A 14,873-nucleotide genomic window follows, 5' to 3' on the forward strand; every position below is an offset into this window, starting at 1 on the left:
AGAACTGAACAAGAAAGACCCCGGTAGACATAAAACCATGAGGGAACCTCATGGGTCCTTAACCCTTGACAAAGAGCTACAAGCAACTAAGGAATTCTGAGACCAGGAGAAACACATTCTGCAGCATGTCTAATAAAAACCCAGAGACAGATAATGGGGATCAACCTGAAGGTCAGAAAAGCAAAACGGCCACTGGCTCTTACCTCTACCTCAGTACAAAGTGGTGATCCTGCCTCCAGGAATCCTCAGAATGAGACTGACTGACAGCTGTCTCCTCCCGTCTTAAGTCCTCTCTCGTGCTGGGATTAAAGGCACGCACTACTACCACCTGGTTTCTATAGCAAACTACTGTAGCTACTGGGATAAAGGTGTGTGTTACCTCTGCCTAGTCTGTAAGGCTGACCAGAGGGGCTGTTTTACTCTCTGATCTTCAGGCAACCTTTATTTATTAAAATACAAATGAAATACCATTGTACACTTTCCAAGAAAGAGTTCCCCAACTGATTATCCAATGTCAAATGATCAGTCCTGAAATTATATACTTATGAGAAACATAAATATTGAACAGATTGTATTTAGGAATACACAGAGAAAGAGACAGACCGACAGACAGAAAGAGACTGAGACACACACACACACACACACACACACACACACACACACACAGAGAGAGAGAGAGAGAGAGAGAGAGAGAGAGAGAGAGAGAGAAATAGCCCTGTGGGTTCTCTATAGCAGACAGCTCAAAGGCCCTGAGGCAACAGCCTCCTAGTCACATTCAAGGATGAATAGAAACCCAGAGTGACTGAAACTGAGGGACCAAAGGGAGAGAATGAACAGGAGATGATGTTAGAAAAGGGATGTGTTATTAAATCCTGTAGAGCCTGGTCAGTCATTGCGAGGGCTTTAACTCTGAAGGAAAGAGAAAATGCAGATTCAGGAGCAGTGCCACCTCTGCTGTACTGGTCTCACATGCTGTCCATCACAAGCTGCACATTTGCGTAATAGTTGTTAAGATAACCTATTAATAAAACACAGTCAAAGGGGGGAGGTGAGCAAGAAGTCATGCCAGATTCTCCTATTTGGAGTCTTGACAAAGTGTAGTTATTTTTACACTGGAAAATTATTTTGGAATATAAACTGTAAAAGGTAAATATCTAGAAAGCCATCCAGATAATGGAGTAAGCAAAACTAACTTTATCTTTTTAACTGAAGAGAGAGAGACTAACAATTACCCCAGTGTTTGGCTTTGTTGATAAGTATGTTCGTAGTAAATTAACTAGCAAATGAATACTCTGAACTAGTAAATTAGCATGTTGGCCATTGCAGTGCAAATGTGACAAGTTTTAAAGAGAGTGGATTGTGTGTGGGGGGGTATGTGCGTGTTTGTGTGTGCATGCGCGCGTCTGTGTGTGTTGGGCACACTCAACCATGGGCATCTGTGGAGGCCAGAGGTTGATGTCAGGATGTCTTCCCTGGATTCTTCCTCTTGGTTTCTGAGACAGAATCTCTTACTAAACCTAAGATTTCTATCTTGGGTAAGCTAGCTGGCTAGCTAGACCCCCTGGGATCTGCTGGACTCTCCCCTCCAGAGTTGGGTTACTGTCATGCACTGGGCAGGAGGTGCTAAATTGTAGAAGGAGCAGAGACCAAGCCAGGAAGCAGTATTTCTCTGTGCACCTGCTTCGGTTCCTGCCGCCAGGATGCTGCCTTGAGCGCTTGCCTTGGCTTCCCTACTGGACTGTGACCTGGGATATGTAAGACGAATAAACCATTTTCTCTCCAAGTGGCTTTGGCTCACGGTGTTTTGATCATGGCAATAGAAACCTTAAGTGAGATAATTAGTAAAAGAAGTTTATTGAGATCCTACATATTTGCTATTGGTCATTTAAGGGAAAACGCAAACATAAGGAGGATAATTTGTACCCAGGCATTCTTGTTAGTCTTGAGGGCCAGGCGAGATCATACAGTTTCAGCCACTGGAGAGTCTGATGCATCAGTATCTCTTGGACACAGGAGCTGGCAATATAGAGACAGCCTATCTAGCAAAACAAACAGACCTCAGCTATACAGGAAATTACTGTCTTTTCTGAAATCCACTGTGGGTTTTTAATTGAAAGTAATGGCTCATGACTCTAAAACTTTGACGAGATGTGTGTCAAGTGGAGATTCTCACGCAAGGAACGAATTTCGAGTCAGAAAACACCTAACAAAGGCGTATGACCTTACGACAGAAAGCCACAGCCCTGGAAAGGCCACAGTTTTCGGCACAACTGGGTGTGCTCTGAGAGACTGCGCAGTACAGCAGCCTGTTATCAGGAATCCACCCAGGCTAGTAAGAAAGAAAGCTTCTATCCGCAGAGACAAAAATCAACCAAACACGCAAAACAAAAACAAGCCCTCGGGTCATCAGTGAAACTCTAATGAAGTCACGCCTTTGAGGACTGCCACATCATTGTGGGCTGCACTCGCCTGCCTCCACATCAGCCAGGGTGACCATCTCAACCTTCAAGTCTGACCTCATTATTACTTCTTCCGAAGCATCGCAAAGACGGCGTGTTGCTCTTAGGGTGGTGGTGAAAATGCTTACTGTGATCGGTCTGTGTGTAAAGCAGATCCTACCTCTCTCTCTTTGAGCCGGATCACCAACCCTCTCCATTACGACTTCCATATTAACCCCGGGCAGTGTATCTCCTCCAGCCACAGGCCATTTGGAAAAGTCTTTTTGCCTGGATACGTTCTCTCAGAAGCTCTTCCTTAGTTCATTCTCCCTTCTCCTTTACCTCAGTTCAATCATTAGCTCCTGCCAGCCACCCCAGCAGGGCTGTGGTTTGTTAAACTTCCGAAGCACTGTTGACTCTGTTTTTCCCAGAGCGCTCAGATAAAGAAGTTATATTAACCAAGAGAGCCATTTTAGGGTTGGCTAGAGACTTGGCTTTAGAGGGATTCCCAGGTGTCCAAGGGTATTTCCCCAACTAGTTACGTGGGCAGCAGAGGAGAGGGTGCCTGAACTGGCCTTCTCCCATAGGCACACTGATGAATATCTTGCATATCACCATAGAACCTTCATCCGGAGATGGATGGAGATAGAGACAGAGATCTACATTGGAGCACTGGACTGAGCTCCCAAGGTCCAAATGAGGAGCAGAAGAGGGAGAACATGAGCAAGGAAGGCAGGACCGCAAAGGGTATGTCCACCCACTGAGACAATGGGACTGATCTAATGGAAGCTCACCAAAGCCAGCTGGACTGGGACTGAACGAGCAGGTGATCAAACCGGATTCTCTGAATGTGGCTGACAATGAGGGCTGACTGAGAGGCCAAGGACAATGGCCCTGAGTTTTGATTCTACTGCATGGACTGGCCTTGTGGGAGCCTGGTTTGTTTGGATGCTCACCTTCCTAGACCTGAAGGGAGGGGGGGAAGACCTTGGACTTCCCACAGGGCAGGAAACCCAGACTGCTCTTAGGACTGGAGGTGGGGGGAGTGGGAGGGAATTGGGAGGAGGGGAGGAGGTGGAAATTTTTGATAAATACATAAATAAATAAATTGGAAAAAAAAACCCAGCTCAACTGCCACCTGGATTTCAACCTCAGGAGATTCTGAGCAACAGCAAACCAAACTGACTAAACGTGGCTGACCTCTGACCTAGTGAGTGGATGTGTGTAAGAATTTAAACTGGTAAAACTTGGTATAGGATACAAAACTAAGAACCATAATGCAGCATTCCCAAATCTGCCAAGAAATATTTCAGAAAATAACATTCTTATTAAGGTCGAGTTGGCAAGCCAGGATGGGGAAGATCTCATGAAGATTCCGGAGCCAGCTCCCTTTACTTAGATTTGCTAATTGACTAAGAAAAATATACTTGGCTAAATGTCTAAGTTGAGTGATGTAATTAGTCAATCTTGGGACACCAATCAGAGAATTTGTGGATATAAGTACACGTATAGATTTATATGCACACATATGTGCATATATCTGAATAAATTGACCCCAGTATTTCAAGAAAGAATTGTTACTATCATAGTCCTGCATTTAAGCTTGCATGTACCAAATTTGCTGTGGACATACTAGATTAATACTAAAATAAATTTTATTCTTTTGATTTTATAGATTTCTCAAGAATTTTCTTTTTTTCCCCCTAGCTTTTCGAGACAGAGTTTCTCTGTGTACCAGCCCTAGCTGTTCTAGAATTATCTCTGTAGACCAGACTGGCCTCGAACTCACAGAAATCCTCCTGCCTCTGTCTCCCGAGTGCTGGGATTAAAGGCATGTACTACCACAGCCAAGTCTCAAGAATTTTCTTAAAAATTATTTTAAGGTAACAATGTCTCATTACGACTAAGTCATACTTTCTTGTATCATGACTGAAAATCCCACTTACAAATTGATATTGTTAGTTTTCCTACTATTTTTTTCCTATAAGTTTGCCTAGGTGAAAATGTTTGTTTCTAAGATTAAAAAGTAAATTATGGTATATTTGGTAATCTCTGACCTACAGAATTTTGTGCTTGAGGACTTTTATGTGCTATATTTATAATTTTATTTCTTTTGATGAGAAGATTGGAGATAATGGTATACATGTAAGAATGGTGTATCCATTAGCATACATACATAGGATTCCTATAGGCTGGATTTAGCATCTATGTTTTCATAGGGAATCTTGTTTTTAGTGTGTATGTGTGCGAAATTGTCGTTTTATGTGAATGTGTATGTGCATTTGGAGGTCAGAGGTCAAGCTTTAGGTATCCATGTCTGTAATTCCTCAGGGGCCCTCTACATTTTTTTGTGTTTAATAGAGGTCTACTGGTCTAGATTTTGTCAATTAGCCTAGCTTGGCTTGCCAACAAGCCCAGGATTTGCCTGTCTCTACCTCCCCAGTTTTGAATTTACAAACATTCCATTAAGCCAGGTTTTAAAAATATGAGTTCTGGGGATTGAACTCAGGTTCTTTTAAAAGATTTAAATATTACGCAAATGTTCAAATAGTGAGTTGAAATATATACCAAGAGAAGTTAAAAAAATGCATAAAAACTCATTAAAGTTTGATAGTTGGGGTATAGTATATACTAGATATAACTGATTTTTAATCTCTTTCATTGCTTATATCCAGATTAATAATCTGGAACACACTCCGAGCATGTCACTCACGGTAAGCAAGGGGAAATGTTATCAAATGTGCCCCCAAGTGGCAGGTTAATGATAACTGTCCATGTAAAGGTGAATGGATTTTTATGGTGAATGGTTGTTAAGCAAGAATTGTGCCAAGCAAATCCACTAAAAGCAGTGGAAGTTAGCATTGTACCCTGATAGCTTGTGGTGAAATTCTACTGTTTGTAGTCAGAAATACAGCTTTATAGTACAAATAGCATGGAAGCGCACCGGACGCCAGGAAGCCAATCTCACTTTCCTTGTTCTAAAATGACTACTGCCTTTCACCGTCGTAAATGCTTCCCTTCCAAACCTACCAAACAAGGTCGCCTGCGATTTGCTTCTCATCTCTTTGAGACAGGCTCTTACTATGCAGCCTAGTATTCACTTTGCATCAGAAACATTTCCCCAGAGGCACAGGTCTCAAATGCTTTGTCCCCACCTGGTGGCTTTAGTTTAGAAGATGTGGAAACTTTGGGCCGTAGGACCTTCTTGGAGGAGACAGGGCACTGAAAGAAGGTCCTAGAGTCTATTGCTGGTGGATTTCCTGTCACTCTACATCTTCTCAGATTTGATGTCAGCTTCAGTACTATAGCCCTCCCTGACATGGAACTTCTCAAAATGGACTCAGACAAACCCTTCCTCCCTCTAACTGTCTGTCACCACGGCACAAAGCAAGGGCATTAGAATTCTGGGATTACAAAAGGATGCCACAATCCTTTGCTCTAGAAGTTTATTTTGTTTTGTTTTGTGAGACAGGGTTTCTCTGTGTAACAGCCCTGGCTCTCCGGGAACTCTCTTTGTAGACCAGACTGGCCTCGAACTTACAGAGATTCATCTGCTTCTGCCTCCCAAGTGCTGAAAAATTTTTCCCCTAAGACAGGGTTTCTCTGTGTAACAGCCCTAGCTGTCCTGGAACTAGCTTTGTAGAGCAGGCTGGCCTTTAACTCACAGAGATTTATCTGCTTCTGCTTCCCAAGTGCTGGAATTAAAGGTGTGCCCCACTACCACCCATCTAGAAAATTTTTTTTCATAATGGTTTCTAGTCTTGAGACACTTATAATCTCAGGTTTAAAATATGATCTCTAATTTGAATTCTATTTGCCATTGTTAGTGTAAAAATTTTGCCGAGTCTGGCTGCACGGTTTTCTGGTGGTTGGCTCTAGAGTCATCCTATTAGGCTAGCAGGAAAAGACAAGATGTAGCTCCTAGGAAGGGAACCTCCATTCAAGCATCTGCATCAGCTTAACAGATAGGAGGAGATATTTGAGAACACGTGTATCGACAAAATCACATACGTCTGTATGTGGAAACTTCACCTGCTTTTATTCATGTGAAAGGGAAAGTTTATAGCCCAAGTTATTTTATTACGTAAAGGCATAAATATTTACTATAGTAACTTAGCTATGTATTTTCCTACATATATTTTTATTTTAACATAGATTTACTAAAAAGGTTATACTTTGACCTGATGATTTTAGGTTTTCAAAATTTAAAAAAAAATCTGAAGTCTGGACATAATGGTTTCAAGGCAAGTGAACGTAGTCTAAGGGGAGTTTCAGAGGTCAGAGCTTCAAGCCAGGAGCCTCCCACAGAGAGAGAACGTAGAAACTCTGCAAAGTGGTCTTTCCAAACTGTGTTTTCAGGCCTCCGAGGCAGCATTTCCTCTGCCTCGTCTGACCTTGGTCAAACCTCCGCAAGGCTCGCTAGCTGCTGGCCAGGTCAGATCTCACTGCCCTGGACATACACACTCAAACAACACTCTCTTCTCCGGCTACGGACATGGGATGATGAGGCGAGGAAAATCAAAAATTCAGACTCATGTGACGCGAAATGCCACGAGCACATTCCCTGATTGCCACGAGCACATTCCCTGATGCCATTGTGTCGCTGTTTGTTAGGCTCGAAGAGGGCGTGGGGACAAAAGGAACCCCTCTCTTCTAGGTAATCACTCCCCGACTCCTGCACGGTGGCCCTCTCCTGCTAGGACTACCGAAGCCCCAGAACCAGGAATCTGCGGGAAAATCTGAGACTTAGCCTTGGGGGGAGAGGGCTTCGGACCAGAATCGCTGTGGAACCGGCCTCAATCCGCGCCAGGCCACCGGCTGAGTCGTCGCATGCCCACTGATGCAGCACAAGCCGGTCCCCAAGTCTGATAGCGGCCCACGCGCCGGGGCGGGGCTTGGGTGAGCCACTTTAAAGGCGCCCTAGTTGGTCCCGCCCCCGCCTCCCGTCATTGGCTGTCTCCGGCGCGGCCTCGGTCCCATTGGAGGAGGGGGCGGGGCTGCGCGTGACAGGCGTGGGGCCTCACCTCCGCGGCCCCGCCCCGCTGCGGAGCTGGAAGGCTCGCCCGCGCTCTAGCCCGGCGTCCCCGGGGGAGGTCGCGCAGCGCCCGATTCCCACCCCGCACGCGCTTCTCCGGTGCACGGCGGCGGGCGGGCGCGCGCACGAGGGCGGAGGTGGCCCGTGCGTGCGTGTCTGTCTCTGTGTGTGTTTGTGTGTGTGTGCGTGTGTACGTGCGTGCACGCGCGCGTGGAACTGGGGTACCGGGCGCGGATGCCCCATTGCTTTCCACACCCTGCCTGCTTCGCGGCTCCTGCCTCGGTCCCTCGCGCACCCGGGGGCGGCGTCCTGAGAGAAAGCCGCGGGACACAGGTGTGCCAGGCGTGCGGGACCGCCGGAGACAAAGGGGGCGCGGAGGGGAGCCCGCCATGGCCTCCCGGAGCCTGGGGGGCCTGGGCGGGAGCCGCGGAGGAGGAGGAGGCGGCGGTGGCAAGAAGAGCCTCAGCGCCCGCAATGCTGCGGTGGAGAGGAGGAACCTGATCACCGTGTGCAGGTGCGGGGCTGCGGGCCGGCGTGGGGTGGAGGAAGGGAGGGAGCTGCTGGGGTCCGCAGCCGCGGCCTCTGCCCTCGCCGCGCCCCGTGGCGGGGCGGGGAGGTGCGCTCCTTGATGCTGGGGACCTGCCTCGGGCTCTGGACCTCCTGCGGGAGGCTGCCTGGCGGGGGCCGGGGCGGAGCCGGGGAGCATCTGTTTTGACCGTGCCCTCTACTAGAGTCTGAGTAGGAAGGAGGAGGAAGGGCCAGCCGCGGCTGTAGGTCCAGAGGTCGCTCTGTTGCCCCCGAATCCGAGTGCGCTCTGCTCTATCGGTTTCTCTCCTTGGCCTGTGGTTTTCACGCCTTTCATTCCGCGCATATCCGTGACGGATGTTTAAGTCTCATCAACTATAGTGCCAGGGGTGCTTGGGGGACTGTGGAAGACACAGTCCCTTAGAACATCTCCAGTCATTTATTCGAAAATCTGCCCTTCCTTAAAAGCTTCCTTATTGTAAATGTATCCCTTCCTCTAGGAAATATAAAAACAAATATCCACCATCTATAAATTTAGAATTCAGAGAGAATTGATTTTGAAAAAGCGGATAAATTTTAACTCTCATAAGATTTTAGGCATCCATTTCTTAGGAACCACTCAGCCAATAAGCTCAGTGAAAATTATTTTGTTCCTTCATCCTGTTTAATCATCAACCAGTGATACTTTTCTAATTATCAGGTAAATGATGTCTTTCCCTCCTCTGCTGTTTATGCCTGATTTTTAAATTTTTCCCTTGTTTAAAAACGTGTCTACCATTTTAAGCAGATTGTAGTTATATGTAGTAGGAGTTATACTCAATATTTAATCAACGTTTTAAATGTTGGATTTAATGACTGCTCATCTATCAGGAAGACCTTCACTCACAGTTTGCATTATAAGTGGTAAAATAATATGGACTGCATTTATTTATGCTGTGTAGAAAACAACCTTTTGGGACAAATAGGCTTTTTTAAATTGAGGGAAATTTCTAAGTTAGGCACATAGAAAAATAAGCTAGGTGGATAATATTGTCTTTAATAGATCTTAAAACGAAAAAAAATTTTTTTAAAGAAATGAGGGTAGTTCCAAAGCAGTTTTCAACCTAAGTATGCTTCCTGTCATTATCAAAGCTCTAGCTGAGTTAAAGTTCTGGATCATTTGACATTGGAGATTGGAAGAAGTCGATCTAGTGGAAGTGTAACCAAGTTCAGAGTAGATGCTACGGTTACCTAGTGTCTTTGATGTCACCACCCCCCCCATTTTCCTGTCATGATGATAGAAGAGCATTGTAGCAGCTAGATGGGACACATGCATTTCTTTGAACAAACATTTGAACTGTGAATTGAATTTGAATTAAATCGTTTTGTGATTTTTTTTTAATTGATGTTCTGGGAAAACTGAAATTCATAAAACCAGGAAAAACAAAACCAACCCCCCCACTACTATGTATTGTATCTTATACTTGCACAATAATGCTTTTTCTTTTCCTTAAAAAGTTAGGTATAGTTACAGTTTAGGCTCAATGCCATATCATACAACTATATAATTCTATAGATTTAAAACCATCTACAGTATTGTTACTGTTTTGGATTTTGGAATTAGGCTGTTTGGTTATGTAGAACAGGCAGGAAGAGAGCTGAATTGAGTTTTGGTTCATTATGGTTGTGCATGTCTATAATTACTTCTGTTTGTTAGAGAAAACATTTATGTATTATGTACTAAAACCGTTGTATTGTGCTTATCTCAGCAAATAAGTTTCTAGCTTTTTTTCCCCATAGAGTGTACTGTGGAGAAAGTAGGACATTTGAGAACTTTAAATTTTTCACACTCAGCTCCAAAATATTTATAGACTGATTTTCGTTACTCTGTTTTGTGTAAAGAAACTTATTTTTTAGAACTTTATTTCTCCTGTCCCTCTTTTTTGCCGCATGGCTTTGCTATGTAGTCTTCATTGGCCAGGAACTTGCTATGTAGGTTAGACTGGCCTCAAACTCTCTGAGATCTGCCTGTCTCTGCCTCTGAAGCACTAAGATTTCAATCCTGTGCATCAGGCTGGGCCTGCCTTTGGGATTTTTTAACTTGCAGTTTTAATCCATAGAAATTCAGGTGTTGGTCATTTTTGCTGTTGTTTTTAAGTTTATGCATTTTCAAAGACGTTTAAATTTTTTATTTTATGTATGGGTGGTTTGCTTACATGTCTGTCAGTGCTACTGTGTGTGTACTGCGCTCTAAGGCTAAAAGATGTGTCAGATGCTCTGGAACTGGAGTTACAGACAATTGTGAGCTGCCTCGTGGGTGCTGGGAATCAAACCACAACCCCCCGGAACAACAGCCAGGTCTCAGAGCCATCTCTGCAGTTCAAGCTTATGTCTTTCCAGGCTGATGGATTTCTTTCACCTTAGTTCAAAATGAAAATCTAATTCACCTTTCAGTTTATAATGTTATATAAAATACTAAAATACACATTTTTGAACATTTACAAACTTTGAAGTTAGTTGTTGCACTGCCTAGTTTTATGTCTGCTTGACCCAGGCTGGAGTCATCAAAGAGGGGGGGGGGGAGCCTCAATTGAGAAAAAGGCCTCTGTAAGATCCAGCTGTGGGCAATCCTGTAGGGCATTTTCTTAATTGCTTAGCCTATTGGGTGTGGCGCCACCCCGGGCAGGTGGTCCTGAGTTCTATTAGAATCAGACTGACCAAGCCATAAGTAAACAAATAGCAGCTCCCACCATGGCCTCTGCATCAGCTCTTGCCTCCAGGATCCCGCCTCTTGTGAGTCCTGTCCAGACTCCCTTCTGTGCTGAACAGAGATTAGTGTAAACCAGATAAACCCTTTCCTCCCCAACTTTCTTTTTGGTCATGGTGTTTCACCGCATCAATAGAAGCCCCAACTAAGGCAGTAGTTAAAAGTCACTCCTCGTCAAAAATAAATAATACATTTCCTATCTTGTGGATAAAATTACAAGGGTGATTTAAGAAGATGGTAGAGATGGCTCAGCGGTTAAGAGCACTACCTGCTCTTCCAAACCTCCTGAGTTCAATTCCTGCAACCATATGGTGGCTCACAACAATCTGTAATGAGATCCAGTGCCCTCTAGAAGAAGAGACCTGGTCAGTCGTCCTCATCAACTTAGACCACGAAACCCAATATGGACAAGTTCAACAGAACCGACATTTACGGGCTGCCTGTGCATGCTTCAGCATTGCCAGGGCAGAAGTTTCATATTTTCAACTTCATATAATAAGTTAAGCAGGTTAGAGACAAAGGATGATTTCATAATTAAAATACTTTAATAACGTGAAATATCATTTTCTATAGGTCAAATATTATTTCACACCAGTATTATTTCAAATGAGAACAGTACCACATTTCTTAAGTGTGGTCAAGGAATAGAGTTCATATTTTATATGTAACTGATGTCCACTCCTAGCTTAAAATTCTCACCTCAACTGTACTACTGCCATCTGTCAGCACTTACTGTGGAATATAGCCTTCTGTATAATGAAGCTTGTAAATTAACGCACAATAAACAGTGGTTAGACATTTGAGATACATGACTTAACAAAAGAAACAATCTACTCTCTTTAGAGAAGAATGTCATAACTTACTGGTACCTATATTCTGGATGAATGCATGCTCTGTACAGTGGCTGTCCTTGGAGACTCTTAAGGTACCTTAGTATGGTTTGCTAAATGGCCCCATAAGACCTGTGTTTAGAGTTCTTTGTTTTTGCCACTTGCTGTTTCTTCCTATTGGTTTCACTGTTGTTTCTTTAAGGTGTGTTCCCAGAATCCCTTTGCTTTACACGTCACATCCTGACTTGCTGACTATCTTTGTTGTGAACCAGGAAAGGGGATACCTGAGCCCAGAGGCACAAGTTAGCTGACAGGTCTTTAGCACGCTTAGCATTTTAGATATTCGTCAATCAGCTCTTGAACTTTGTAGGCGTTCAAATGTAGGTATATGAACTTTTCCTGAATATATTGACAGCAATATCCTTTGAACACAATAACCTATTCTTAGTTATTATTTGCTTGAGTTATGCACTGATTACTTCGGTTTTCATTGAGAGTTAAGATAAGCAATCACAGAGGCTCTTCTTGGTGCTCTTATCAGGAGCAATGTGTATCACAAGTGTAGCTTACTTTGTGAAGACTTCGGTGAGAGAAGGACCTGTTTTATTCCAGTGTCAACGGTTGCCTAGTTCTAGGCAGTTGGCCCCTTGGCATTTATTGGGCACAGGAAATGTAACGTACAACTTTATCTTTGTCTTAGACAGCTGATAGTGTTGATTTTGAGACCAATTTCCAAAAATATATGTAGAACATTGTGATAGTTTATTCAGTTCTACTATACCTCTCCATCTCAAATATAATTTAACATATGTATCTGCATGTGTGTACATGTTTTTGCGAGTATAAATGCATGTGATGGACCAAGGTCAGTCTCAGGTGTCATTCCCCAAACACTGTCTACCCTTATTTTGTGAAATAGGGGCTAGCAATGGCATGGAGGTCACCAAGTAAGCTAAATTGGCTGGCTAGTGAGCCTCAGGGATCTTTTTGCCTCCCTAGCCCTAGGATTACAAGCGCACTATGTCATGCCTGGGATTTTTGATTACTTGTTTGTTTGTTTTTAACATGATTCTGCAGATTGAACTAGCATGCTCTTGCTTACAAGTCACATACTATACTGACTGAACTAGCTCCTCTGCCACTGAAAATCGTGTTGACTTAAAATATGCATGTTCAGAAGTTTGCATAGCGTAAACATGGTACTCAATGCATTTTTCTTCCTCCTATTTGTTGACTTTTTTTTAACTCTACAATGTGAAGAGAATTCGTTAATTATAAAGCTGTCTGTAAATTTCCTTCATGCTTAATTCTGACCAGTTTATTAAGTCTGCTTCCTCCCAAGTGATCAAATACTCTCATTTTCTTCTAAATCTCTGTTGTTTTGCTTTAGGCATTTATATCAACAATCCATTTGTAGATCCTTTGTATTTGTGGTGTTAAGTGTGGGGCCCAGGATTAAATATTGTCCTTAAAAAAATCAGTTCACCGGGCTGGAGAAATGGCTCAGCGGTTAAGAGCACTGACTGTTCTTCCAGAGGACCCGAGTTCAATTCCCAGCACCCACGTGGCAACTCACAACTGTCTGAAAATCCTGTTCCAGGGGATTTGACACCTTCACACCAATGCACATAAAAGATAAATAAATCATAAAATTTACGAAAAAAAATCGGTTGACCTAGTACCACTTCTTGAAAAGATCATATTGTGTCTGATACCTTCAAATGTTACTTTTGCCTTAAATTAGGTCATAGGACCTTTCTGCTTCTGTTTCTGGGCTCTGTCTCTCATTTCATTAGTCTATTTGTTTCTCTTTGAAATCATATCATACTGTCTTAATAACTATTGCTTTATAATACATCTTGCCATTTGATAATCAAATTTCCAGCTCTATATATGAAGATCAACCTCCTCTTAGCCCTTTGTCAGCTAAATTGTGTAACCTACTGATCAGGTTCCATGAAAAACAATCTGGGAGTTTAAAACTTGACAACTTTTAATATGTATAAAACGCATCTTGGTCATTTCTTGGACTTCCATCTCCCTGTCACATCCCTCTGATGCTCCCCACAGAACCTTCCGCCCAGAGATCCCCCTTGTGTTTAGATGTCATTTGTTTGATTGCTTTTTTTTTTATTATGACTCATTAATTTTTTTTCCTGGTTTGTCGAGACAGGGTTTCTCTGTAGCTCTGGTGCCTGTCCTTGGAACTAGCTCTTGTAGACCAGGCTGACCTCGAACTCACAGAGATCCACCTGCCTGTGCCTCCCGAGTGCTGGGATTAAAGGTGTGCACCACCACAGTCTGGAGTGACCCATTGAATTTAGTTAAGATTGCTTTTATAAGTGTGGATGGGCTGTCGTTTATTAGACTATGGACATATTAACAATGGATGGACCACTGAGGAAAATGATAGCCCCTCTTCCAGCTACCATTAACTATCAATAGGAATCTGGGATTTTTTCTTATGCTTGCACTTATTCTATAAATCAGGTTTTTTGGTAAACTTTTATATCTGTAATATTAAGACATATATATTCAATAAACACAAGAAATGCTTTTCTATATTTAAATATTATGTTTCTCGAAAATAGATATGACTTTAGGATACATAGGCATTATAAATCTCTTGCCAAATTTATTCTTGTGTACTGGATATATTTTTATATTAATGTAACCAGAACCATTGTATTTTCCCACTTTTGCTGGTATGAAGACACACAGTTTTTCTTTAAACATAGCAGACTTGAATCCATGGTCTCCACAAGATTTATTTGTTAATTCTAGTGGCTTTCCTGCAGTTTGAAAAGATTGATCAGAAGTCGCCTTTGCATGTTTTAGTTCCTCGTTTTCAATCGGTCTCCGCTTTCCTGATCTCGTTCCTCACAGCCCTGGCTAAGATCCCTAACAGTGTTAAAGAGCAGTAAAGATTTCATGGCTTCAGTGGGTGTTCGCAGCAGATTTTCCTTCTCTACTATTTCTAGAATCCTAAGATTTTAAAGTAGGTACTGAATACTATGTTGTTGTCAAATGCTCTTTTTTTTTTTCCTGGCAAGATTAAACATGATGCCCACTCTTTTTTCCTGTTCATGTAATAAATTCTGTTGTTTAACGTTTACATGTCAGACTGCTTTGGAATAAAGCACCAGTGGGTAGATTATATTTTTGAAATTTCTGGGCATTTAGTTGAGGTAATATCTGGGATTTTTACACACTTACTCATGGGAGAGATTGGTCTGTACTTATCCTTTCTCATTATGTGGTCATCTAGTTTTAATAAGATTTCATTGTCTTTTTTCCCC

At 42.9% G+C, this 14,873-nt stretch overlaps 2 protein-coding genes across 5 annotated transcripts in view; one reads left to right on the forward strand and one right to left on the reverse strand.

Moving 5' to 3' along the window:
- LOC125399935 (ATP-dependent translocase ABCB1) overlaps nucleotides 1–14,873 on the reverse strand; it is a 155,337-nt gene that overhangs the window by 92,272 nt on the left and 48,192 nt on the right. The gene's annotated exons all lie outside the window — the stretch shown is intronic.
- Nucleotides 7,585–14,873, forward strand: part of Rundc3b (RUN domain containing 3B) — a 151,218-nt gene continuing 143,929 nt past the window's right edge. For 2 of the 4 annotated variants that reach the window (XM_048433597.3, XM_048433598.3), the window contains exon 1: nucleotides 7,587–7,987. In XM_048433597.3, coding sequence (XP_048289554.3) covers nucleotides 7,863–7,987 — 125 coding nt within the window. In that variant the 5' untranslated portion in view covers nucleotides 7,587–7,862. Of the gene's footprint in view, nucleotides 7,988–14,873 lie in introns of all 4 variants that reach the window. The other 2 variants (XM_048433599.3, XM_048433600.3) reach the window with 2 other exon arrangements.

Source organism: Myodes glareolus, chromosome 27 (assembly GCF_982192425.1).
Source record: "Myodes glareolus chromosome 27, mMyoGla1.1, whole genome shotgun sequence".
NCBI classification, from domain to species: domain Eukaryota; kingdom Metazoa; phylum Chordata; class Mammalia; order Rodentia; family Cricetidae; genus Myodes; species Myodes glareolus.